The sequence below is a fragment of the Prionailurus bengalensis genome, chromosome B1 (assembly GCF_016509475.1).
Source record: "Prionailurus bengalensis isolate Pbe53 chromosome B1, Fcat_Pben_1.1_paternal_pri, whole genome shotgun sequence".
NCBI classification, from domain to species: Eukaryota; Metazoa; Chordata; class Mammalia; order Carnivora; family Felidae; genus Prionailurus; species Prionailurus bengalensis.
In genome coordinates this window covers 51775759-51803217 of record NC_057344.1, presented here as the reverse complement: position 1 = coordinate 51803217, position 27459 = coordinate 51775759, and the positions used below count along the sequence as shown (strand labels likewise).

General features: G+C 46.5%; 1 protein-coding gene across 1 annotated transcript; it reads right to left on the bottom strand.

Moving 5' to 3' along the window:
• Positions 1–96: 96 nt before the first annotated feature.
• Positions 97–27459, bottom strand: CB1H8orf74 (chromosome B1 C8orf74 homolog). Its single transcript, XM_043565107.1, has 4 exons — positions 27366–27459; positions 25631–25823; positions 2989–3392; positions 97–471 (listed from the first exon to the last, which is right to left on the bottom strand). The coding sequence occupies exons 1-4, from the start codon at positions 27411–27413 to the stop codon at positions 235–237; spliced, it is 882 nt and encodes a 293-aa protein (XP_043421042.1). The 5' UTR covers positions 27414–27459; the 3' UTR covers positions 97–234.

Sequence of the window (27459 nt, the reverse complement as noted above, 5' to 3'; positions counted from 1 at the left end):
AGAAAGACAGCTTTCTTCCAAGATGCAGGGAAAATTCATTTGGGTTGGATTTTCAGGGGGTAGAAGGTGGTTTCCAGAAAAAAGAGAGAGGAGATATGATGACTGCCATTTTATTTATTTTAATCACTAGAAAGCTCTGATCTACTGGGTGCTGAGCACATCACATAATACTTTCATAATTGTCAATGGCTTTTCCTCAATCATAGTCTTTAGTCAGTGGACACCAGGAGCTCTCTACTTCTTCTTTGCTTTTGCTTTCTTTCCTTTGTTTGTTTTGTAGAAGTTAAGAGATTCATCTTGGCCTGGCTGGCCAGTGATAGAGAGAGGGGAAGGGATAGGAGCATTGAGGCTCAAAGTCTTCTGAAGTTTCAGGTCCAAAATATCAAAAGTTATCTGTATCTCATATTGCAGCAGCTCCTTCAGGCATTCAATCTGAATGTGAATGACCTCATCAATGAGCTTTTCTAACTCCTGGAAGAAATATAACATGGCTGGTGATCAGAACTCTGGGGAGACTGAGGCTATCTGCAGATATCCAATTCTGAACACGTCCACTCCTTTTTCTGTGTTCTAAACCTTACATTTCCCCCACCAGATCTCTTGGTCACCCTTCTCACCCCTACTCTGTTCTCTGAGAGGCTAACTTATAAGGGCTGCCTCAACCAGCTACCTTGACCTATGGCTTTAAGTTGAGTTCAGCCAATGGGAGGTACTGGCAGGAGATCTGAGCCTGGGAAGAGAATGAAGTCTCTCACCTCCTTCAGGATCCACTGTAGATTGGCCATGACTCTAACCCTCTGCCTACAGCCTCCTAACCCACAGCCCTCTCCTACAGCTCTCTTTTTGGATTCCAGTGACTGTTACTTTCCTTCTCCCATCAGGCCTCCTGTGGCAACAACCCCGTTGGACTGTGTCATTGACTACTAACATTGTTCTGGGCCCATAGGCTAGTCCCATCTTCTCCTATCTTCTGGTCAATGAACTTTCCATTTGGATATCATCCCCCTTCCTTCCCCTCCTGCCCTCATCTCATTTTTACATCTCAAAGTTCTAGTAGCAGCCTAGTAGCAGAACTGTCAGAAGGGACAGTGCAAGTTGCTCAGAGAGTGGGAATGTCCTCCAGCCAGCCAGCCATGGAAAGAATGGAAACTCAATCACCATCTGCCATGTTAAAATGAGACCCTGTCTGTCATCTCAATCAGGATTATGGCACCATGGGATCCTGGAGACATGGACCATGTAACTGTGTGTCTCTAAATTTCCTGCTTGAGGAACCAAACAGCAGAGGAGAGTTTGTGCTTGTCTTGAGGGTGTCAGGGGACATACTTAGAGTAGCTGATGCCTAGACCATTTCTTTGAGATCTCTTATTTTAACTAAAACCTAGTGTAAAATCTTATATTTGCCCCAGAATATCTCCTTGGTTGTTTTATATAAAAGTAATGTTCTTCCCCTAAGTCCTTGGGGAGGACTGTGCTCCAAGAGGATGTACTGTGCTTATCCTATGGTGTTCAGTGTCCCCACCTCTGGCACACAACCAGGGGCACACAGTGGAAGGGACTCTAGTCCACGAGCTCCACCAGGCAGGGACCAGCAGCAAAGTAATGGGGGCTGGAAGAGGACCTGGGAGGGGCAGGGAAGGACAGCAGGAGTGGGAGGGAAGGCAACACCTCCCATCCATCGCCTTGTCCACATGTTCTAGAGCAAGGCCCCCCAGAGGAGACAGGCTATTGCTTAAGTTCTTTTTTTCCTTAAAAACATTTTTTGATAGAAAGCACAAGCAAGGGAAGGGCAGAGGGAGGGAGGGAGAGAGAGAGAGAGAGTGGCAGAGAGAGAGACTCTTAAGCAGGCTACATGCTCAGCATGGAGCCATACGCAGGGCTCGATCCCATGACCCTGGGATCGTGATCCAAGCTGAAATCAAGAGTCAGATGGACACTCAACTGCCTGAGCCACCCAAGAGTCCCTGTTGTCTAGGTTCTGTTGGGTCTTTCTTTGCTGGACATCTTACTGCACTAAGATTATCTGGCAGCCCAATGTGCTATTTCTCTGGGAGACTTGACTTAACCTTAGAAGAGTATCATTTATTCTATTGTGTTAATTGCTTTTTAGAGATTTTCCCCATGTTATAATTCACAGGGCTGTTCACTCTTGGCTGACTTTGAAACACACAGGCCCTGTGACTCTCCACCTCCACCCCAGCATATACCAACATACGCCCTCATGTGTACACATATACAATACTTGTCTCTGTGTTCAAAGATAATGCAACAATGATGATATTAGTGCCTATGTTTAGTTAAAAAATAAATTTGGACTCTTCCAGGCCCTTAAGAAGTTGATTGCCCTGGGGCCAAGATAGTCACCATTTAGTAAAGAGCTGGTCATTGAGACTCTGGATCCTCGAGCCTCTGTGGCCTTAAGACTGGTCAAGAGGGCAGCCCAATTTCTTCTATCCATGCCAGACTCTTCTAGGTTCTCTCTGGACCACTAGCCCCACCCCTTTGCCTACCTCAGCATATCACCCACATTGGGCTGTCCCCAGTGGACCTTCCTTTGTCATCTTCCCCCACCCCCAGGCCTCAATGGATGCCAGCCCTGCAAGTAGATGAAGGGCACTGAGACCATCTGTGGTGGTTCAGATCCTGGGCTCTTCATTAGATGTTGGGATCCACCAGGCCTCAGTCCAAATGTAAACAATTCTACTTGCTAGCTTGGTGACCTTGGGCAAGTGGATTAAATTCTCTGAGCCTCAGTTGTCTCATTACTAACATGGGGACAAGAATTATACCTCACAGAGATGTTTTGTGAAACATGCATGCAAAGCCTGTGGCTAAAGCTCAGTGACTGTCCCCTTCTGCCCCGTCCCATGTGTGCAGACCATGGAGTCCTGTCTGTGAGTCTGACTCCAGCTTAGATGTGCTCTTGGTAGGAATGCGCATTTGTATGTGGTAGGTGAGCATCCTCCCACTTCATGGGTCCAGCCTTACCTCCCTCTTTAGAACCCGGCTGGGCTGCTCAGACACCTCAGAGAATGTTTTCTGTAGCTTGTGCTCCTGCTCCAGGTGCAGCGCCTCCTTCAGGAGCAGTACATTGGTGCGTTTCTGCACCTCAGCCGTACGGAGCTCCACCATCTGCTGCTCAAGCTGCCAGATGTCCTTGTCCATGCCCTTGGCCAGCGGGAGGGGCTGGGGCGGTGCACATACTTCCAGGTGGTTGACAGTCAGGTTGACTTCCTGGTCCTGGCCCAGGACAAACTGGTAGAGTTTGTAGTGGCGGATGAAGGTGTTGTGGAAGTAGTCACAGAGGGCCAGCAGGTGGGTGGTATTGAACTGCCCCTGGTAATCTCTGAGTTTGTTCCCTAGGATTGTCACCGCCTCAGTGATGGAGCAGCCTGTGGGCACAGAGGGGCTGAGCATTGAATGTGAACTGAGGTAAAGCTGCATTGATAGGTGATCAACATAGGTTCTGAATCTAGGCACCATCCACCCATCCACCCATCCATGCACCCATCCATTTCCCATCTGTCTGCCCATCCATCCTCCCATTCATCCCCCTACCCACCCACCCATCCATGACACCCATAACCCCAGAGCCCATGTCCTACTAGTTATTCTATATTACCATTTATCAGTTCTTAAAAATTATGGAGTAGAGGCACCTGGGTGGCTCAGTTGGTTGAGAGTCTGATTTCAACTCAGATCATGACCTCATGGTTCATGGGTTCAAGCCCCTCATCAGGCTTACTGCTGTCTGCACAGGGCCTGCTTCAGATCCTCTGTTCCCCCCTTTCTTTTCCCCTCCTCTGCTCATGCTCTGTCTCTCAAAAATGAATTAATATTTTTAAAAAATCTTTAAAAAAGGCTATGGAGTATATCACATTTCTCCTTTTACCTTGGCTTCTAGGAAGTTCAAAGCCAAATTTAAGTAGTAACTTACCTTTATCTCATTTTTTAATATGATTATCTCACCCCTTACCAATATTTTGACCTTTAACTCTTATTTTGAAGGTTTACTTCAGCTGTTCTTTATGTTGTTTCCACTTGAAACCCTTTGGAAAGGAAATGAGGGTGTAAAAAAAGGGATTCTTATAAGAGTAGGCTATGAGATGGCTGGAGAGACAGATGTCCAGACAACTGTTATGTGTGTCACAGATTTAGGCAAATATTGCTTCTATCATGCAAACAAAGATCAGCTCTGGGGTTACACCATGGGCAATGCTACTGAGCAAGCCATCTTTTCTCACCCCCTCCCATACACTCCTTTTGCTCATAACTTTATCAAAAGCTCAGGGTAGTGTGATCAAGGAGGAAGGATTCTTCCCAGCATGTGATTGGGTCTTAACACAGGGGGAGGTTCAGTAAAGGGTCATGACTGAATGATGGGTATGCCTTGATGAACAGACGTTGGGCAGAGAGAGGGGCAAGAAACAAGGGACAGAGAAAGAACATGCTTTAGCGTAAGGAGACCTGGGTCCTCACACAGATGCCATCCCTGAAGTGCACTGTAAATTCAGTCAAGTGTCTCTTGCTTCCTGACTCAGTGTCTACCTCTGTAGAATAGGAGCTTGGGCCAGCTGACCACCAAGTCACATGATTTGGGTGATTCAGTTTTATCTACTGAAGGGAGAGATCAAGTATTGCATGCAGGGAACCTAGCTTTCCTCTTGGAGTGGAGGCCCAACCTGTCTGTAGATCCCCCTCCTCGTCTCTCCTATATGAGGCTCCCATAGGCCCTAGTGAAGTCTCTTACCTTCCTAGCCAGAGGGCTCCTTTCTCCTTTAGGAGGAGCTGTCTCAGTCTTGCCCTTGTAGTTGCTTGTAAAGTCCTCCACACCCCACCCCCACAATGAACATTGTATGTTCATTTTGGCTTCTCACTCTTGGCTCTGTATGGGAATATTTACCTCAAATCTTCCCAGAGTGCTGAGATGGTAAGTTATTGCTGTCTTAGAAAAACATTAGTAGATGGAGCACTACTCCACTTTTAGCCTCATTTAGAATGTGCTTGGGAGTGTCACTTGGATTTAGACTTCAGTCTTCTGGGCGAGGGATGAATAGAGGTCTCTCCAATGTGCAGAACAGGAGGTTGGTAGGCTGTGTTTTCCCCTTCTTTCAAGGCAAATCATCAGGCTCAGAGGTCCAATAGAGTGCTTCTGTTTCAGGATGGTGTAGAGGGAGGGCACTGGATTTGGAGGCCTGAGACAGTTCTGTCCCGTTTTAGTTGTGACATTGGGCCTTCATTCCCACAGATGTAAAATGAGGGATAATATTTAGTTGATAGGATTTTTTGAGGATCAAATGGGATGACTTGTCCAAGTGCCTGATACAGAGCCTGCTACAAGGTAGTGATCAATAAACAGTGTAGGGAAAGAAGAGTTTGTTTCTGCCCTGTGAGAAAAGTCTCTCCTGGCCACATATATCTTTCCTTCTTTCCATTTCTCCATCTACTCATCCACCTATCAATTCACCCATCCATGCATCTATCCATGAATGCATGCATGCATCCATTCACCCTCCATGCATTGCATGCATGTATCCACTTTTCCATCCATCTTCCACCCATCTATCCACCCATTCATCCACCCATCCAACCACTCATTCATCCATTCATCCATCCATCCATCCACCCATCCATCCACTCATTCACCCACCCATCCACCCATTTATCCATTCATCCATCCATCTATTCCCCCTTCCACCCATCCATGCACCCATCCATTTCCCATCCATCTGCCCATCCACCCTCCCATTCGTCCTCCTACCCACCCACCCAACCATCCACTCAAGATTAATTTGTCAATTGTTACTGAGTGCCTATTAATTACTAGGAACTATGCTAAGTCAATACTATGGCACTACTGTGACAAATAAGACACATTCTTTGTTTCTAAAGTGCTCACAGGAAAGACAAACAAGTAAATGTTATGATATGTGTGTAAAGAGAAACAGAAACAGGTGGAGAGGAAGGTTCAGTTGAGGATAGGGATTCCCCTGGAGGAGATAATGCATGAGCTACATCTCAGAGGCTTAGTGGGAGGACTGAGCCAGTGAAGATGGTGAGGGAGGCATTTTCTGGGTACAGTCTGGGTGAAAGCATTGGGGCAAGAAGCTGTATGGCATGGGTGGGGAACAAACCTGGGTTTGTTATTTTTGGCATATAAAAATGGAAGCAGAAAATGGCAAGTGTTGTGTGGAAAGGTAAGCAGAATACAGATGGGAGGGCCTTGAATGCTGCATTCAGAAGTATTGCATTGTAGGAAGTGCAGAGTCTGTCTAGCATTGTAGGAAGATTGTACACATGGCCATGCTTGCCTTGAGCTAAATAACATTGATGGTCATGTGGTGTTGGTGCATCACATTGTCCGGTCCAGATGGGATTGTTGTGGCCTGAGAATGCCAAGTCAGCAGGTGCGGGCAGATTTGAGTGGCAGGACTGATGGTCCGATGTGGAGTGTGGTAGCGACCTGCAGATGCTTACATAAAAAGAGTGGTGGGACCACCAATAGAATATGATACAGGTGGCACATTCACCTCTGACATGACCCCTGCCCTCAGAGAGATTCCAATTTGTAGAAGAGGTGACAAAAAGATGACATTCCCCTTTTTATGCTCAGTCCCCAGCACAAGGCTTTGTGCACAGTTGGAGCCAATGGGTAGCTAGTGAGTAAATGAGCAAATTCTGATATTAAGTGCAGTGACAGAGTTATTCATTTATACATCCAAAAAGTATTAGGGAATTTTCATGTGTTAAGACCTGTTCCAGGTTCCAGGGAGGCAGTGAAGGGCTAGGGAGAAAACACACAGAGTATAACTGTGTTCAGGGTTCTGCAGTCTGGGCGGACACGGAATAGGAAGAAGTGACTTTGTTAGGGAAGTAAAAGAGCAGTTCTCTGAGAGGGTGATGAAGAATCTGAGATGAAGAGTGTCAGAGGAGTTACTGGGCAAAGAGAGGTAGGAGAGAATGAATCAGGCAAGGGCAACATCATGTGCCTGCAGTTGGAGAAAGCATGGCCCATTTGAGAAACCAAAAGACTGGGGGTGAGGGGCTGGCAGGCTAGAAGGCAGCTGGTGAGAGATTCCCTGGTTCTAGAAAAGGTTGGGTGGTGGACAGCAGCCCAGTGGTGCAGGACCTCCTAAGACCCTATGGGAGGAATTTGGTCTTCAGCCTAAGAGTGATGTTAAAACAATGACCCTTTCGCAACATGAGTCAGATCTTGGTCTTCCTCTGCATAAAACCCTCCTTTCCTCTTCTCCTTATGCTTCTGCCTGGCACACTGGCCTTCCCTTATTTTTCCACCATACCCTGTATTCCCTTGTGCCAGGCCTTAGGCTCGGATGCCATTTCTGGCTGATGACGTATTCTTCACTCCCAGGATGCCACCTTCTCACAGACACCTCTCAGACCACCCTACCCCCAGCCCATCCTCCAAATATTTAATGTATGAAGGAAATTTGAAAGTTAAGCTTACTGAAAACAGTTTAAAAAATTAATTTTGTAAATTTTTTGTCAAAGAAATGGCAGTTTTGAATGACATTTTAAGATTTGATTGCATTGCTATTATCGTTATGCATCTACATAAATTTCTTCTTTGCATGTGTAATTTGACAATTACAATTTACATAAGTGAATAAATTATATTAAAATTACTTAGAAGTTACAGTTGTAACATTAAATTAGATGTTGATAGCTTTTTAATTTTGAATTTAACTTAAAAATTTTCTTTAGTCATCTTTAACCCTGCATTACATACAAAGAGTAAGCTTTATATGTGTATAAAGCAGACATACATACAACACAAAATCAGATATACAAAATATTTATGATATTAAAACTAGATACTAGGTCATTAAGGAGTAGGTCATTAGGGAAAAATGTCTAGAATGCCTCCTCAGTATGATCCAGCAATTCCACTTCTCAATATATACCCCAAAGAAATGAATTAAAGATCTTTAAGAGGAATCTGTTCTCCCATATTCAAGGCAGCATTATTTACAGCAGCCAAGATATGGAAACAACCTAAGTGTGCTAATGGATGAATAGTTAAAGACATTGTGAGATATATAGATATAGAATATACATAGAATTCTATTCTATGATCTATATAATCTCTCTATATATAGGATATGTAGAGAGAATATCTATCTATCTATCTATCTATCTATCTATCTATCTATCATTTATCTAGAATATTATTCAGCCTTAAAAAAGGAGGGCACTTGTTGGGATGAGCACTGGGTGTTGTACATAAGTGATGCATCACTAAATTCTACTCCTGAAATCAATATTGCACTATATGTTAACTAACTAGAATTTAAATAAATTGAAAAAAGAAGTAAATCCTGTCATTTGCAACGACATGGATGGGCCTGGAGGACATTGTGCTAATTGAAATAAGAAGGACACAGAGAGACAAATACTGCATCATCCCACTTATATGTGAAATCTAAAAAAAGTGGAACTCATAGAAGCATAGAGTAGAACGATGGTTGCCAAGGGCTGGGGGGAGGGAGAAATGGGAAGATGTTGATCAAGGTATATAGAGTTCCAGTTATGCAGGATGAATAAGTTCTGGGGATCTACTTAGATAGTGCTTAGAGCTAGCAATACTGTTTTGCATATTTGAAATTAGCTAAGAGAGTAGATCTTAAATGTTCTCACTACAAATAAAAGTGGTAACTATGTCAGGTGATGATTATGTTAATTAGCCTGATTGTGGTAATTTCACAATGTATATCAAAACATTATGTTTGTACACATTAAATATTTTTCAACATTAAAAAAATGTTTATTTATTTTGACAGAGAGGGGGAGAGAGAGAGAGAGGAAGGAGTGGAGAGGCAGAGGGAGAGACAGAATCCCAAGCAGGCTCCACACCAAGCATGGAGCAGATCCTGATGCGGGGCTCGAGCCCATGAAACATGAGATCATGACCTGAGCTGAAATCAAGAGTTGGATGCTCAACTGACTGAGCCACTCAGGTGCCCCTATTTTTCAATGTTTTTATTTGTCAGCTATACCTCAGTAAAGCAAGGAGGGGGTATTTCACACACACACACATTCAGGAAACAAATAAAACAGCTTCTAAGGGAGGCAATAATGGCAAGAAAAGAGATGCTGCTTTTGCATGGTAGGGTGTGAGATGCATTCTCCCCATTTTCTGCTTTGCTTCTCACTTGTGTCACAGATACTCTGCAGCCACCAGGACAGCGACCTAGGCATTGCTTGACTTCTCTCTTGTGCTGGGAAATATCTGGCTAGGTGGCTGAACCTGAAGACCCTTTCATTACTGAATAGTGGGGAGGGGCCCAGGGCCAGTGGAAGCCCTGTGTTCCACAATCACCTGGATCTTTCTAAAAATACAGAGCACCCCACATCTCAAAAGAAGGAAGTGCTGATTCCAGGGTGGGATTGGCTTGGGAATTGTTGCTCCTCAGTTATGAACCAGATTGAGCCGAAAGAACTCAGATGTTGACACACGGGAGCCATGGAGTTATGAAATGCCCAACTTGCAAAAGGATGAAACCAAAGCCCCCAGATGCTCTGTTCTGCTGAGTGACCTTTACACAAGACACCTGTCTCAGGACCCTCTCACCTGTCACATGGTTGCCAGGTCCCTTCCTGCACAGATGTGAGCTTTGTGCTGCTGGGATCCTGTGGGCATTTTGTTCTTTTCTCTTTCGCTTTTGGAGAGGGTTGGTTAAAAATGACACAAAACGTACAAGTCTCTGTTGTTGTTGTTTTTAAGGTGCTCAAATACATTACATAACGACATAACAAGAGTTGAAGATTCCTCTAAAAGCAGCATGCAAGCAAGTACCCATGTTTAGAATAAAACTGGGCACCGAGGTGCAGAGAGGAAGAAGTGAAAGTACAAGGAGATGGGGTAGGTGCTCTCATGGGGAAGGCATCCTGACGCAGGATGTGGGGGGACAAGGAGCCAGGGAAGGTTTCCCACAGAGAGGACATTGGAGCCCAAAGGAAGAATGGGGAGTTTGGCAGAAGATGGTAGGGAAGGGCCCTCCAGGTGGAGAGCCTGCAGAATAAAGGCTGGAAGCAAATAGGGTACAGTGTGGGCATGTGCTTGATCCACATGGTTCAGAGTTTCTGGGAAGAAAAGCTGGAGTCTGGGGGACTCCCCCAGGGGGACAGAAGGGCTTGGCATCATCAGTTTGCAAAGGGCAAACTCGTATATGTCACATGAAAGAGCTGGACTTCAAAACAGAAACCGGGCTCTTTAAAGAGGATTCATGGACCCCAATGTTGGGCTTCAGGACCAACTGGCATCTTCTGAAATTATATCCAGAATTTCACATGAACTTTTTTTCCCCTGGGGGTGGGGTGTGTGCATAGAAAGAATCATCAGATTTCTGAAAGGAAAATTAAGAACCGTGGCCAAGAGCTGCAGAGCCACTCAGAGGTCTTAAGCCGAGAAGGGAGAGCTCAGATGGGCATTTAAAAGGGATGGTGGTGGTGTGTGACGGCAAAAATAATCAGTAAAGGAATCTCAGAGACTGGGGGACCAGGGTTGGTTTCTGATAATCAAAGCTGGACTCCAGGTTGGTGTTGAGCGACTGTGTGAAATTTGTGAGGTGAATCGTTGCCTCTTCTCTGGGCTCTGCGGAGCCGAACAAACATACTGGAAAATGCCGTCCCTCCTCCAGCCTGGCTTATGAGTGGACGGGGCTGGGATCACCTGCATCCTCCAGATGTGGGTGGCCACAACTGCCTCATTTGTCAAGGCCATGGTTTTCTCTATTCAGCCCCTGGGCAGCCATGCATAGAGGCCAGGTTTGAATCAAGAAGTCTGAGGGCCCAGTTGTGCTGAGTGACCTCAGCAAATGTTGGCAAGTGCTCCCAGCTGCCTGTCATCCTGGCAGGTGCCCAATTATGGGTGTGAGCTATGGTCTTAGTCTCAAGGTCATAAAATGCAAGAGTGGACCTCATCCAGGGTCACTGGGGAAGGAGTCCCTGGGCTGGTTTCTAACTTCCAGCCCCAAGACTACTTGGCCAGCTCTGGTTTTCAGCAAAGATCATCCTAAGCTGGCTCATGAGACACACTTTCTTGGCCCTCAGACCATTCTCTATTTGCCGCAGGTTGAGAAGTTCCGATGACTCAGAAAGCCAAGGATTAAGTCTCAGAGAGAAGCCTCTGGCTGCCGGGGACAGATCTGTACGTGCAAGTTGCTCTTCAATAACAGGGAGTGGCTTTCATTTGCATTGGCTGCTGGGAACTTCCTGAAGACAGTCCCCAAGCCCCTGGAGGCCAGCACCTGCACGGGGACGCAGGCATGGGAGAGGAGGAGAGCAATGAGGAGGGGAAGAGCAGGGGGTGGGATGACAATACCAGATGCTCCAGAATCAGGGTAAAAAGGCACTGGGCTTGGACCAAGCACTCTGTGTGCCTGCCTCCCGCTGCCCCTCATGTTCGGGGTCTGGGGCTGGATGACAGCAAGGGAGATGTGCCATGTCCTGGAAGTGTTGGGAATGGTGAAGAGGCATTGTTCCTTCTGGGTGGGTGTGAGGGGGAGGATCCAGGTGCCACCAGTGCCCCCTGACAAACCAGTTTGGTTGCCCCCGCCTCGGCTCAAAGGGGAGGAACAAGTCAGGCTGCAGCCTGGCTTGCTTACCTTTCTGTGCACCTACCAGGGCTGACCTGGGATGGTGGAAAGCAGATGAAAGCACAGAACCTTCATCTCCACCCCCATCCTGCATCCTGAAAGCTGCCCCCTGCCCATCTTTCTGCTCATGGTAAGGTTCTGCCAAACTCATTTACACCAAGGTGCCAATAACAGTGACAGCTCACGTGCTTTCCTTGAGGCAGCGGAGGACTCTTGTTGAGGGAGCTCCCGCTGGGTGCCGCATGCCCTGGGTCATCTCGTTCCACCCAATCCCTCCTAGCTCTGTAAGGCAGGGGTACAGGCACTTTACTCATGAGAGAAACTGAGGCTCAAGGACTCAAGGGATTTGATTAAGGACACACAGCTGGTGGAATGGGGAAGCCAGAATTCAAGCCGCTGCCTGGCACAGCCATCTAGTCCCAAGCAGGCTTGGGCTGTCTTTGTAGACCCTTAGAGATGGACACTGGAAGGGGCCCCCAATCCTTTCGGATACAGTTTTCCAAAGGATGTTTTGCAATAGGTATTACATAGAAACCAGTACTTCAAAGACAGAGACCTTGAAGATATGTTGGATCAAAAGATATGAAATAAGGCCCTTAATATGCTAGTGGGCTCAGCAAATGGCCCAAAGGGGTTGAGCATCTGCAATATTTCTCAAATTTATTTGAGGTAAATGGTCTTTCAGACCAAGGAGCATATTTGAGCAACTATTGAGCTAGTCTAGTCCTTTCATATTAGAGATGGGAAACTGAGACCCCTCTCTGCCTCTATGAACCTGACTGCTCTAGATACCCACACATAAGTGGAATCATAAGGTACTTGGTTTTTTGTGGCTGGCTTATTTCATTTAGGGTAATGTCCTCAAGGTTCATCCGTGTCAGAGTTTCCTTCCTTCACCAGGCTGAGAAATATTTCATTTTATGCATAGATCACATTTTGTTTGTCCATTCATCTGTTGATGGACAAGTAGCCCATACAGATGGGTTGCTTCTGCCTTTCGGCTATTGTGAACAATGCTTCTGTGAGCACAGGTGTGCAGATATCTGTTCAAGTCCCTGTTTTCAGTTCTTTATACAAAGAAGTGGAATTACTAAGTCATGTGGCAGTTCTATGTCTAATTTCTTGAGGAGTCTCCCTACTATTTTCCTGCCCATGGTATTTTGTTTTTGTTTTTAAGATAAACCAAGAGTCACCTTAAAGAAAAAAATCTACTCCAACAGCAGGACTGGAAAGATTATGTTGATCTTTTAAAGATTTCCTTGCTATTCAAAGTCCTGGGACTCAAAAAGGGCAAACACAGGGCCATGTATTTTAGATTGTCATGAACTTTGGCCGAAGCTCTTCTCATTGCTTAAAATGGTCCCCTGACCTTGTCTGTTTAGTAAATGCACCCCTCACTGTTCCTCACTTCCATTCCTCAAGAAGTTTGCATGATTTTTTTTACTTTAAAACATTTCTTAATGTTTATTTATATTTGAGTTAGAGACAGAGTGTGAATGGGGGAGGGAAAAAGAGGGGGAGACACAGAATGTGAAGCAGGTTCCAGGCTCTGAGCTGTCAGCACAGAGCCTGACCTGGGCTCGAACCCACAGAATGTGAGATCATGACATGAGTTGAAGTCAGATGCTTAACCAACTGAGCCACCCAGGCGCCCCTGGAATGCTTTTTTTGTTTTCATTGAAAAGGAAGTGTTTTTATTTTTTATTTTTTTAAGTTTTAATTTTAATTCCAATTAGTTAACATACAGTACTATATTAGTTTTGGGAGTCCAATATAGTGATTCAACACTTCCATACACCACCATGTGCTCATCACAACAAATGCACTCTTTAATCCCCATCACCTATTTCACCCATCCCCCTTCCCACTTCCCCACTGGTAACCACTAGTTTGTTCTCTATAGTTAAGAGTCTGTTTAAGAAGTTGGCACGCTTAATGCTACAGAGCTTTGGCAGGAAGAACAGATCTGGGGCCAGAAGGTCTCAAGGTTAATGCTGGTTCTGCCCTTATACTGTGTGATAATTTGCAAGTTACCTAACCTCTCTGAACCTCAGCTGCATCATTGCTAAATCCACCTACAGTTGCTGTGGACTTTAAAGGAGATGATTCATGAGGAGAGCTCAGCACATAGGGACTGCTGAGTGGATGTCTCATCTTCTTCACCCCCTAGCACAGTGCCCTGGAAATGTTTGCTGGAGGATGGCTGACTGAGGGCAGTGGATTAGGCTGATTCAGGGAGGAAGGTTCAGAAGGCAGAACAGAAGTCTTCAGATGGAAGTCTCAGACAGGTTTCAGCTCAGCAGCAGAACATTCTAGAAGCAAAAGCTTTATTAGCAGAGCAGTCTAGCTTGAGGAGTTAGGAGGCATTTGGCTGGTAAGAGGATTCTCGAATAATGTGTTTGTTGTGGTGGTGGTAGTGGGGCTTGGATCAGGTGAGATCTTGGGTTTCTTTTTGATTCTCAGATGTTATGGTTATTTCCATGGAGCTGACGGTCCTCCATAGCCACATCTGGGGCACTGTGGGTACCTCGTGGCCAAGCTCTGCAGCTGTCTTAAGTTTAGTGAAAGGAGTCCTGACTTTTGATCTTCATCATCCCTGTTGTCATCATCCCTGAGTTGAAAACGACCAAGGAATCCCACTGTCTCAGGGACTTAGACTAAAAATAGACTATATTGTATCTGTACCGTGTCCCCTCTAATGTTGGGGGCTCTGAGACTGACCAGTATGTCCAGCTGACTGAAGAAGGACATGGGAAGTTAGAGGTAGAGCATGAGGTCACTCCAAAGGGCCAGAGGTTGGGTTTAAGGCACCAGAACCACCCACCCGCACACAGGTGGCACATCCAGGCCAGAACACATTACCCAAAGGGCATGGCTCCTCTTTGCAGCTGGGCCTGTGCCACCCACCACATTGGAGCCATCCTGTTGAGGGTCAGGATCCCAGGTACATGCTGTAACTCCAGGTGACCCACTTAGGAACCCCACCCCCAGGTGTTCCACACCTGGTTCTTCCAGGTGTCTCCCTCTTCCTGCATGCAGGCAGCCTCATTCTTCTCATCGCAGGATGCTTTCCCAGGCTTCATGCTTCTCAGAACCTCATGTGCTCTGTGTACAGATCCCTTTAGTCAAGATAGAAGGGTCACATGGCAGGGCATGTGCTCTGCTGTCAGACAGACCTGGGTTCAAATCCATTTACTGGGGGTGTGACTTAGGGCAAGTTACTTAACCTCTCTGGGCCTCAATTCATCATTAAAATAATGGGTATGATGCAAGATCATGGTGAAGATTATAAATGCTACATGCAAAAATGCCGGGATCATAAAGTCCTCACTGTTGCTTCCTCTATAGGATGTATGCTCCTCCAGGGAAGTTTGGGGAAGGTTTCTATTGCATAGTCTTGATTTCTGGCTTACTAGCTGGCACAGTCTCACCTGGAGAGCTTTGACCTTACTTAGCGTTATGGGCTGAATTAGCACAGCATCCCACACAATTCATATGTTCAAATCCAAACACTCCGTGCCTCCTAATGGGACTGCTCTTGGAAATAGGGTCTTCAAAGAAATAATTAAGATTAAACGAGGTCATGTGGGTGGCCCTAATTCATTATGACTGGTATCTTTACAAAAAGAGGTTAGGACACATACATCCACACAGGAAAGGCCATGTGAGGACACAATGAGAAGATGGCCATCTGCCAAGGAGGGAGGCCTCAAAGAAACCAACCCTGTTGACACCTTGATCTTGGACTTCCAGCCTCCAGAAATGTGAGAACAAAAATGTTTGTTGTTGCAAGTGCCCCATCTGTGGTATTTTGTCATGATGGTCCTCACAGACTGATACGCTCAGGCAGGTATCTATGAAATGGCAGTTGCCCATTTGCCCCCACAAAATGCTCTCTCAGGATTTCAACCAGTGGCCTCTGTGGCAGCTTCCATTCTCCATCAGCAAGGAAGTTGCTGCCAAAGGCCCCTCCTTAGAGTCTAGTGGGAGAGGCATTGAAGTCAGGCTGCCCCAAGGAAGTTACCTTCCAAGAAGAGTGAATGTGCATTTTCTCTCTGGGCTGGTCCTGAATTGCTGGAGGCTCTCCCACATGGGATGCGGTACTTGGGGGCTGGTGGAGTAGACCCTGGGCATGGCCATGAGTATTCTGGTAGGAAGAACTCACACAGATGAGCTTAGGCAAGTAATGCGTCCTGCCAGCCCCAGGCTGCTGGGGGAAGGTGGGGTGGCTGCCTTCCATGCTATGGCTGCCCAGATGCCATTTTCTGGAGAATCAGGAGTGGCCATGGATGGAACTACAGATACAGTGCTATGACCCACTTCCATGGCCACCTCATACCTCTACCAACTGGCCAAGGCCCACTTCCTCATGGCTTCAGGATATGAGGGCCAGGACAGAAGGAAAGAGGTACTTCTAGCCCAGAAGTCTAGGTAAAGTATCAGAGAGACCAGGGCCTGCCAGACACTGCTGATGACAGATGCCACAGAGGCTGTTCCCCTCCAACCCCTCACCTGCTGCTACATGTGAGTCAGAGATAGGATGTGCAGAGCCTTCTGGGCACCCTAAATCTCTGCCACTCGTGTATGCAAAGTGGGAGACCTCAGGGTTCCCATATGTCCCAACACCTCTCTCCAGACACTCAACAGGGTGTGCAAAATCTGTCCACTTCCTGCAATTTCTTCCCACCAGGACAGAGTTGGCAGTCTTCTGTTCCTCTGTGTTGTTCCTGGTGACTTCCTCCTAGGCCCTACAGAGACAGAAGGATGGGATCTGCCCAGGGCTTCCTGGAGGCTGGCAAAGGAGGTGCAGTTGACAGGACTCTCACTTCTAGCTTGGAATTGAGACCAGAACATCCTGGTGAGCCATTTGCCAGGGCAGAATCAGCTTATGCTTTTGAATTAGGGCCACTCTTTCCCTCCTGGTACTGAGGACTGATTGGGCCAGGAAATAAGCCCAGCTGGCAGCTGGCCTGTCAAAGCTCTGAATCATTGTTGTACAAACATGACCCTCCTTAAATACTGTCCACCAGCTTTGTTATCTAGTATGCAAACAGAACTCAACCATCCTTAGCCCCAGATTAACAAAAACCAAACAAATAAACAAATCCCTGGAGAATCTCCCTTCCAAGAAGAGTGACAATCCACTGTGGAAATCAGCTTGCGCATAAGTTGGCTGGTCAGTAGGACCCTGCTGTCTGCATCCTGTATCCCATGACCTATGAGGAACTGACTTGCTGTCTTACCAGCTCTTCCTGCCCCTTGCTGTCTGGGTCCCCTAACAAGGGCAGTGAACAGATGCCTTCTCCCCTATGCTGTTGGGCAGTGGCACTTCCTCACATATGTGCCCAAGGGCAGGTCATGGATGCTGGGTGTCTCCATTAGGGGCCAGGTTTGAGGTTCTCTGGACCTCCATTCTGTTGGCCCATGATTTGAATGCATCTGCAATCCTGCCTGCAAGGTGAGGGGAAGACAATAAATGGCACAGACAGCGAGTTCTCCGAGGGGCAGCATGTAGCAGCTTCTAGCCCTGGACTTCCAGCACCTTCTATTCATCTCACCTCCCTTCCATGTGTGATGGGCACACGGGAGCTAACACTTGTTGAGCACTCACTATGTGCATGTTACTGTGCTATACATTTTGTAGGCCCTGTCTCGTTTAATCCTCCCAACTGCTCTATGAGTTAGAACTATTATGCCACTCATTCTAGAGCCAAGGAAATGAAGGTGTAGAGAGGTATAGTAACACATTAGTAAGTGGTAGAGGTAGGATTTGAACCCAGATCTTCTGACTTCAGAGTTTGGTGCTAATCACCCCACTGTGCAGCCTCTAATATCACCTGGACATGCAACTCAGTGAGGTCACCCTGGATGAGTCAAGCACCCTAACTTCCTCTCTGCATACAGGGCATATCATCTCCATGGGCATCAAATATCTATTCATTCATTCATTCATTCATTCATTTTCTTCATTTAGCACCCACTGTGTGCCATATACTGTGTTTGGTATGGGGGTATTAATAGAGGGAAAAAAGTGAAGTGGGCATAGACCCCTCTCCAGGAGATCCAGCCTCCCCAGGGTCTAGCCTTCCTTGCTGTCTAACTATAGCTCTTTGGGGGAAGAGTTTAGATCTGAATAGAGTACGAAGGAGGACACCTTGATATAAACAGCGTTTGAGAAGGATGAACAAGGTGGCCACCACAAGCAAGAGGGTGCTTGCAGGCATGTGGGTGCCCAGAGAGATGTAGCCACAGACATCCAGGTATAAAGTGTTGAGGGCATTGGGAAGGTGTGGCCATGGCTGGGAGTGGGCCTGACGTGGGAGGTTCTAAGGATGGCTCTGGGTGGCAAAGTCTGGGTACCTGGAGGGTGAGGGGATGGGATAGCGTGTGAGAGTGTGAGAAGGCCCTGGGCTGATCTCAGCGATCAATGTAGGGGGCATCTCAGAGGTAATGGACAGCATGGGTGGACAGGGCCTGGGGAGGGGCAGGTTAAGTTGAGAAAGGATTTGGAAACACCCTCCAGCAAGTGGGACTGATGTCAGGTGCCTCTTTGTTCAGCTGGACACTTATTCATTTGGCCCCTACTGGGGTTGGATCCAAGGTTAGGAGAGGAGTTTACCCAGAGCTGGTAGGCACCTGAAGGAGCAAAGTGGGCCAACTCCTTAGAGAATATGGTCCAAACCTGGGTAGTGTGGCTCAGATAACACCAGATAGGAGAGAAAGAGAAGATCAAGATTGGGTTAGGAATTGGGTAGAATGGGAACAGAACTAAGTAAGCAAAGGCAGGGGTTTGGGGAGCAAAGTCAAGAGGAACAAACCAGGCGCCCTCAATGAACAGGACCGAATGGCTGTCTCCTGCTGCAGGTGTAAGACCTACATTTCTGGAAGGACAGCTGAACCCATGGGAGTGCCTAAAACCCCCGAGGAATGGGTATTATAATATTAGCGGTCAACCCACTGCACGTTCACAGGGCTTCCTATGTAGCAGTCACCGATCCAAGTGATTTACATAAATAGACTCATCTAATCCTCGCAAAGATCCCATGAAGTTGGTGCCATTTTTGTCCTCATTTTACAGATGAGTGATCTGAAGCACAGAGAGGTTAAGGGACTCTCACAAAGTCACACAGTGAGGAAATGGCAGAATCAAGCCTTGAAGCAGGGCCCCAGCAATGTTGAGGACCAGTCCAGCCTGATACTGGGGTTGACTACAGACTGAAGAAGAAAATCCCCGGGAGTAAGGAGGCTTCAGATGAAATTCTATCTCCTGTTTTGGGGGTATTGATGAACTTGTTCATGCTCTCGCTAGTGTCCCTAGGCTGGATTTCCGGGAAGCAGTGTGGGCATGGCTGCCATGGAGATGCTATCTGGGCCAACCTGACAATCTTCAGGTGCAACAGCCACCATCCTGAATGGCACCATGAGAGGCCCAAGGTGAACAGGACCGAGCTCAGGAGACCTGGTTCTAGTGTGGCTCTGTACCCCTGGGTGCTTCCACTGCACACCGTTGTCTACTCCCTGCAAACCCACAGCCAGCCTGGCGTTGCTCTCGAGTCAGCTCTCACAATAAGTCAGTTACCTGGGAGCCAAGCTGGGAACAGTCTTGTCTGCCTTTTTTCCTGCGCCCCCACTTCCTGGACAAGCTTGCCAGTTTACTTTACCTCCGGGGCCTGCCTCTGGCTGAAGTGCCAGCCCTCTTGCTTTCAGTCCATTGTCCTGCCCACTCCCCAGGTCACAGGGTCTGCCAGGCAGTGCTGGCAGCTGGGTTTCTCTGCTGCTCTTGACAGGAGCTGATGCTGCTCTTGTACATCTGGAGGCTGATCCATCGTGGATGCTGCATAAAGTACATGCAGCCACATCTGATCATGCCATCTCTGAATCACATCCTGTTCTCTCAAGCCTTGGGTCTTTGTCCCTGTGGTCCCCTCCTAAGAACAATAGCTGACTCTCACTGAGTACTTACGTGGCACCAAATGCCATGCTATGGGCTTTATGTATGTAACCTCGTTTAATCCTTAAAACAACCCTAGCAAGTGGGTGCTCTCACTTTTTCCACTTTCTAGATATGTAACCAGAGGCTCAAAGGCGATGTGACTTGACGAGGACCACACATCCAGTAAGGGACTGAACGAGGACTTGAATATTTGCTTTGAGTGCTGAATCTCCTGATGGATTCTATCTTCAGTGAGTCAAATTTCAGGCATGAGGGGCCCACTTAAGTGCTTGTTCCCACTCAGTGTTTGTACCAACCATGTTTCTTAAATTTTGAGATGATTTAAAGGTAAGAGAAAGAACTTGTAAGGTGGAGAGCCCAAGACCAAGATTTAAAAGTTGTTAGGAAGAAAGAAAGATGGGCCAACACTGACAAGATGGAATCCATGGAGATAATTGTAAAGTCCTGCAAGTTCACTCAAAACTGCCATTGCACAAGGGCAGGATGGGAAAAATCATTCACATGTGGAACTGCCTGCCCAATATAAATCAGTGTGACTTTGATGTTGATAAAGTAAGTGCACCTATATACTATATAAACAGGAGCATCATCACCAGGACAGAGGAGATAATAAAATCCCCGACCACTTCACTGACCAATTTTCAGGTTTTTTTTTTTAATTTTTTTAACGTTTATTTATTTTTGAGACAGAGAGAGACAGAGCATGAACGGGGGAGGGTCAGAGAGAGGGAGACACGGAATCTGAAACAGGCTCCAGTCTCTGAGTGGTCAGCACAGAGCCCGACGCGGGGCTCGAACTCATGGACTGCGAGATCATGACCTGAGCCGAAGTCGGCCGCCCAACTGACTGAGCCACCCAGGCGCCCCGAGGTTGTTTTGTATTTGTATTTGGATGACACTTTAAGAACAATATTGACAATCACAAGTATGCCCATAGAAGGACAGCAAGAAAGAGAGCAGTGATGGGAAGGTAGGAGGAAAGGGCCTGTGGAAATGATGTCACATTAAAATGATAAAATTGGGCTGCCTGGGTGGCTCAGTTGGTAAAGCACTGACTTTGGACCAGGTCATGATCTCTTGGTTCATGAGTTCAAGCCCCGCATCGGGCTCTGTGCTGATAGCTTAGAGCCTAGAGTCTGCTTCAGATCCTGTGTCCCCCGCCCACCCCCACTCCCGTCCCTTCCTCACTTGTGCTCTGTCTCTCTCAAAAATAAAATAAATATTACAAGAAGTAAAAAAAAAAAGTGGTAAAAGCAACTGGGAGTTGATAGTCACATTAGATAAAGTGGATTAAATATATGCAGGACTTGCATTCTGGGTCCAGGCGACAGACTTTGAACATTTTAGTAAAAGGTGCAGAAGGCAGATGTAGCTAGATATAAATAACACTTTCAAATAATTGGTATGGTTTTACAAAGGCATGAGTGGCCTTGGAAAGAGGGAGCACCCTGTTGCTTGCAGGGTGTCTGCAGAGGCTGGAAGAACCTTGCTGGCTGGTTGAGGGTCTCCCTACAGTAGAGGGAATTGAGTGTCCTTCCAACTGCAAGGTTTTAGGAGTCCACAAGACATATATAGGCTGCATTGGCTGCATGCACTAACCAGATATGATGAAAGCTCCAGGGTGTTCTAATCTCCTCAGTGTGAAGATGGGTCTGCATCGTCATTGACTGTTTTTCACGGGCTCAGCCTGTGGAAGGCTCTGATGGAAACTTGAAAGAGCCCGAGTTCCCACCTGCTTGGGGCAGACATTCTTCTTCCCGCTCGTCAGTGTTTGTTCTGGCCACAAGCCACTGCAGAGCTCAGCCGAAGGGGATGAACTCTGGTACCTGTGTATTGCTGTGAGCAGCAGGGAGTGGGACCCAGAGGGATTCCAGGAAGGCCCCAGGGGTGGGGGTTAGGGGGTGGCTAGTGGGAGATGAAGTTTCCCAAGAATCTCTGAAGCCAGCCCAGGAGCAATGCCATGTCTGGTTCAAGCCTTCAGACAGGGATCACTGGTTTGGAGGAGAGAAGTAAAAGGGCACATGGGCAGCATAAAAAATAAAAAGAGGCTGATCCACATGCACATAAGATGTGCGATTCAGTGGCAGCCACTAAATGGCTTGAAGCAGAGGAGTGATGGGATTTTATTTGTGCCTGAAAAAAAAATCACTGGGCAGTTCAGTGAAAGGCTGCAGAGGTATAAGATTTGAAAGCAGTGGGCTGGTCAAGAGACGGAGGTGGGTTAGAAAGGGTGGCAGACAAGGAGCTGGTGAAAAGTGGTGAGCTTAGGGAAGGACACTGAGGCACTGCTGACTGGACTGGTGGATGAGCTCTGGGCACATAAGGGATGGGGACCTGATGCACAAGGGACAAAGCATCATGTGTCCTATTTGCTTGGCAGCTGTTGGAGACCTTGGTCAGAAGTCCAGAGAATTTCAAATGTGCCACATGTTAAAGAAAATATTATGCTTAAAAATTCTCAAAATAAAGAATCACAGAAAAGTTTCAAAAAGAGTTCATCATCAGGGCTGTGTGGTATTGGCAAAAGAAAAAACAAAGAGATCAATGGGGCAGGCAGAAGAGAGTCCAGAAATAGACCCACACAAATATAGGCAACTGATCTTTGACAGGGGAGCAAAGACAACACAATGGAGCCAAGATAATCTTTTCAACAAATGTGCTGGAACAACGGGGCATCCACATGCCAACAAATGGAGTCTAGATACAGACCTCATACTCTTCACAATAATTAACTCAAAATGGATCACAGATCTAAATCTAAAATGCAATACTATTAAACTTCTAGAAGATAACATAAAAAAACCTAGATGACCTTGGGTTTGGTGACTACTTTTTAGATACAACACAAAGACATGGCCCATAAAAGAACTGGTTGGGGCGCCTGGGTGGCTCAGTCGGTTAAGCTTCCGACTTCAGCCAGGTCACGATCTCGCGGTCCGGGAGTTCGAGCCCCGCGTCAGGCTCTGTGCTGACAGCTCAGAGCCTGGAGCCTTTTTCAGATTCTGTGTCTCCCTCTCTCTGACCCTCCCCCATTCATGCTCTGTCTCTCTCTGTCTCAAAAATAAACAAACATTTAAAAAAATTAACAAAAAAACCCCCATAGAATGCATAAAACCAAGAATGAATCCTAATGTAAACTAGGAACTTTGGGTGATAATGATGTGCCAATGTAGATTCATGAGTTGTAACAAATGTACCACTCTTGGAGGGATGTTGATAGTGAGGGAGGCTGTGTGTGTTGGGTGGGCGGGGGTGGGGGAGACAAGGTTTCTGTGGGAAATCTCTGTACCTTCTGTTCCATTTTGCTCTAAGAAATAGTCTACTAAAAAACAGCACAACTGAAACCATAAAACTCCTACAAGAAAACAGGGGGAAACCTCCTTGACATAGGTCTTGACCATGATTTTTTGGAATAATACCTAAAGCACAAGCAACAAAAGCAAAAATAAACAAGTAGAGCTACATCAAAGTAAAAGGCTTCTGCCCAGAAAGAGAAATTTTGTAGAAAATTAAAAGGCATACTATGAAATATGAGAACATATTTGCAAAGCACATTTCTGATAAGGTGTTAATATAAGGAACTCAAACAATTCAATAGCAAGACTCCCAATAATCTAATAAAAATGGGCAATGGATCTAAATAGACATTTTCTCAGAGAAGATATTCAAATGCCCAACAGATCCATGAAAACAGGCTGAGTATCACTAATCATTAGGGAAATGAAAATCAAAACCACAATGAGATATCACCTCACACCTGTTAGAATAGCTAGTATTAAAAAGACAATAAATAACAAGTGTTGGAGAGAATGTGGAGAAGAGGGACCCCTCATGCACTGTTTAGTGGGAATGTAAACTGGTGTAGCCACTGTGGAAACAGTATGGAGATTCTTCAAAAAATTAAAAATAGAACTACAACATACGATCCAGCAATTCCACTTCTGGGTATATATGCAAAGGAAATGAAACTGCTCTCTTGAAGAGGTACCTGTACCTACATGTTCACTCCAGCATTATTCACAGTAGCCAAGTCAAGCCATGTACACAACCTATGGTCCATCAACAGATGAATGGATAAAGAAAATATGATATTTTTTGGCCATAAAAACGAAGGAAACCCTACGTTTTGCAACAGCATGGATAAACCTTAAAGGCATAAAGACAGACACTATATGATCTCACATGTGGAATTAAAAAAAGAAAACTAAACTCATGGAAATGAGACAGACAGGTGGTGGTTCCCAGAGGTGGGGCGGGGGGGGGGGTGCAAAATGGATTAAGGTGGTCAAATAGTACAAACTTCTGGTCATAAGAGAAATAAGTCCTAGGGAATTAATGCACAGCATGGTGATTACAGTTAACGATATCATGTTGTATATTTAAAAGCTGGTAAGAGAGTGGATCTTAAAAATTTACATCACACAAAAAAATTGTAACTATGTGAGGTGATGGATATTTACTAAACTTACTTTGGTAATCACTTTGCAATATATACGTATATCAAATCAGTATGCAATACACCTTAAACTCATACAATATTATATGTCAATTGTATCTCAGTAAAACTGGAAAAAAATAGTACAAAGAAATTTTTTCCAAGTACTTAAACGATCAGTGGCCCACAAAATGCTCCATCATCTCAGAATGTTTTCATGTAAATTACCTAACATAGGGCATTCATAACCACAGCCATGGTTCGGGAGATCTCCCTTGACACACCACTACTGTTTAACCTCCAGACCTCATCCAAGTTTTTCCAGTAGTCCCTTATATCCCTTCATAGCAAAAGGACCCAAACTGAGGCCACATGTCACGTTTAGTGGCCACATCTCCTAGGTGGCTTTCAGTTTAAACCAGCTCCTCCGTCTTACCTTGGCTCTCAGGACCTTAATGTTTTTGAAGCTCACAGGAGAGGGACTTTGTTCAGTGACGCTAATTTAATGCTTTCTCGTGATTAGATCAGGTTCTGAGTCTTTGCTAGAACCATCACAGAAGGATGCTGGGTTCTTCTTTTGCATTCTACCAGGTAGAACGTGATTCTTAGTGTGTCCCTTTACTGATGATGTCTACTTGGATCGTTTCATGAAGGAGGTGTCTGTCAGGCTCACTCATATAGAAGTAGTCTTTTCCCCTTTGTGATCAGTAAGAATGTTGTGGGGAGGGAGTATGTAAATGTCCCATTTCCCATCAAGCATCTACCTACTGGTTGTGGTATTTATTGATTATTCCTGTCTGAGTATTACTATGATGTTGGCCAAAGAGGGGCTGCTCCAAATATTTGCTTAAGGAATGAATCTGCATCTCACAGCCCAAGGTAAGGATGGGTGTGATCACATTCCCTTGTGCCAGGGAGTCACAGGGAGAGATATTCTTCCTCTTCTCATGAAGCCCAGCACAGGGCAGAGGTGGGAGAGATGCTCCCTCTACAAACTCACTTTACTGCTTTTCCCCTCATCCCTGCCAGCAAGCTGCTGCCTGTAAAGGATTCCTCCAAGACATTCAGTAGACCAAAACCTGATACTTTTGTGTACCAAAACCTGATACAATTGTGGTCTTTCAGGAATGCAGTGGGGGGGGGGGTGTCAGTGAACCAGTAGAGTGACACGTTTGATTTCTGTTAAGTGAAAACAAAACAAAAATTATGAATCTTGGCCCCTCCTCTTTTCACTAAAATGAAATCTGATTCCATTCGGAGCCTACTCTCAGCTAGCTGCCTCAGAGGTACTGATCAGATAAGGAAATTCATATTTAAGCATAAATGACTGACTGACCAAGAGACAAACATCCTGGCTGCTGTGTGAACAGCTTGAAGTTGTGCGAAATTTTAAGCCAGGGAGATAAAAATAAAGACGCAGCATGGACACTCAGTTTGCTTCAATTTCCAGAAAGCCTAGACAGGAAGTTTGTTTATGAGCATGGGAGGATGCTAAATGTCAGAGAAAGAAAGAAAGGGACTTCCAGCTCTTCACAGGGTTCCTGAGGCTGTGGACTGCAGGGGGGTCCTGTGCCCTGCATTCCCCTGCAAGCCTCGCTGACCCCTGCTCTGGATGCCCCATACCTTTGGTTTCCTTGAGCAGCTCTTCCGTGAACTTGACCACCTTGGCCACTTCCACCCATGGGAAACCTTTGCCCACGGCAAAGATGATGCTTTCATAGAGGGTATCCAGCAGAATGCTTCTGCGGGAGTCTCTCACTTCATCAAACTCTTCCCAGTTCAACAGTCTCCGTAGATGCTCCCTACCTTCTGGTTTCTGCAGGGCATGATATGAGGGATGGAGAGTGAGACTGAGGAATCAAGATGCCATCCTCACTGAGCAAATCACCACTGGGGTCCTCACAGGGCTCTGCATTGTCCTGAAGAGTGACCAGAAATATGAGTATGCCTGGGGAGAATCATGCTTTCAGTTTTGGACAGCTCTCCCTCCCCTTTCTGGGAATGCGCTTTCTTTCTAGCACTGCTCCTTCCTCTCAGAGTTCTCATGCTAGTCATTGCAGCTTCAGCAGGCTTCAAGTCCTGAATTATGGTTCCTCCTTCCTCTTCTCTAAAACAAAAGTTGACTTCCCTGTGAGTCCACTCTCAACTAACTGCCCCAGAGGTATTGATCTGATAACAGAATTCATACTAAAGTGTAAATGACTGCAAAGAAGCTTGGTGAGCCTATGTTTTAAAAGAAAGAATACGCCTTACTTGGTGAAAATTTGGGCACTCTAGCAGGTCAGGCAGGGAAACCTGATCAGGGAACTAGCCAAAAGAACCCATTTCACACTTGAGAGTTGGTCTGGCCTTTCCAGAAAGATTCTTATAGGTCATCAACAGATGTAGGAGAAGCAAGTGTCATTAAAGGAGGGAGTAAGAAAAGGTGCGGCATGAAGTGGAGAGCCACTGAACATGGGAACGTTGCTCCCTTGGGGTGAGGGAGGTCCCTGGATGGGGGGGGTGGGCATTTGTGGGGAAACTGTTCTCAGGGGAAGGTCCAGAGCCCAGGGATTCCTCTCTCACCACCTGACCCAGGCAGCCATTCCTTGCAGCGCTCACAGATCCCCAGGTTGGTGTCAGCTGGTTGGGAGATGTAGAGCAGCCAGTGAAAGCACATGTCCCAGGGCGGGGAGGGAGGCCCCACCAGGAAAGTTTTGCCTGGTGCCTGCCCATCAGCTCATGGCTGAAGGTCAGAAGCTAGCCTGTGCACATAGTTGCATGACTCCTCTTGCCTGAACTCTGTAACAGTGCCCTGACACCGCTCTGTGGAAAGCCCTATTCTGGAAGGAGCCCTATTCTGGAAGGTCCAGGCCCCTCCTTACTCACACCAGTCACCATAGAGTTGGGTCTAGGAAATTGATGAAATCTGCCCCCTCCCTGCCTTAAAGCAACAGCCCCCTTCCCCCATCCCCACAACCACACACATTCCCTACACACCTTGGCATATAAGCCCAAAGGGCTCACAGGGCCCTGAGGCTGACTGATAAGAGGTAGCATCCCATGGTGATCAGCCCCTAGGGCTTTCCTGGCCCTCCTCAGAGTGGAGGCAGGCACAGTGCCTTTATGGCCATATCCTCCTTCCCATCAGGCAGGCTCTGTCCCTATAGGTTGGGAAAACAGCCTCCAAGCTCCAAGGGCTGGTAAGCCTTTGGCCTGGCATTCCAGCTGGCACCCCCCTGCTCCCGGGCCTCCTGGGCAAGGAGTCATGTCCAAGGTGTCTATCTGAAGAAGCACTGTTGAGGGGCCACTTTACACACACACCTCACTCTTACATCACCGAGCAAACTCCTTTTTAAAAGTTGGGTTTTCTCTTCACCTGAAATTGGAAGACTTTTTTTACTCCCTGGGGTGTTAAGAGTGCCATGCCCCCTGCATCCAGTTGCTAGGAGACTTAGCCAGTACTGACTCAG

Excerpts from the sequence above, each read along its gene's own strand:
- CB1H8orf74 (XM_043565107.1), bottom strand. The coding sequence starts at position 27,413 with ATGGCACTCTTAACACCCCAGGGAGTAAAAAAAGTCTTCCAATTTCAG. Across the intron at positions 25,824-27,365 it reads AAAAAGTCTTCCAATTTCAG|AAACCAGAAGGTAGGGAGCA; the intron begins GTGAAGAGAAAA and ends CATGCCCTGCAG. Across the intron at positions 3,393-25,630 it reads GCTGCTCAAGGAAACCAAAG|GCTGCTCCATCACTGAGGCG; the intron begins GTATGGGGCATC and ends CTGTGCCCACAG.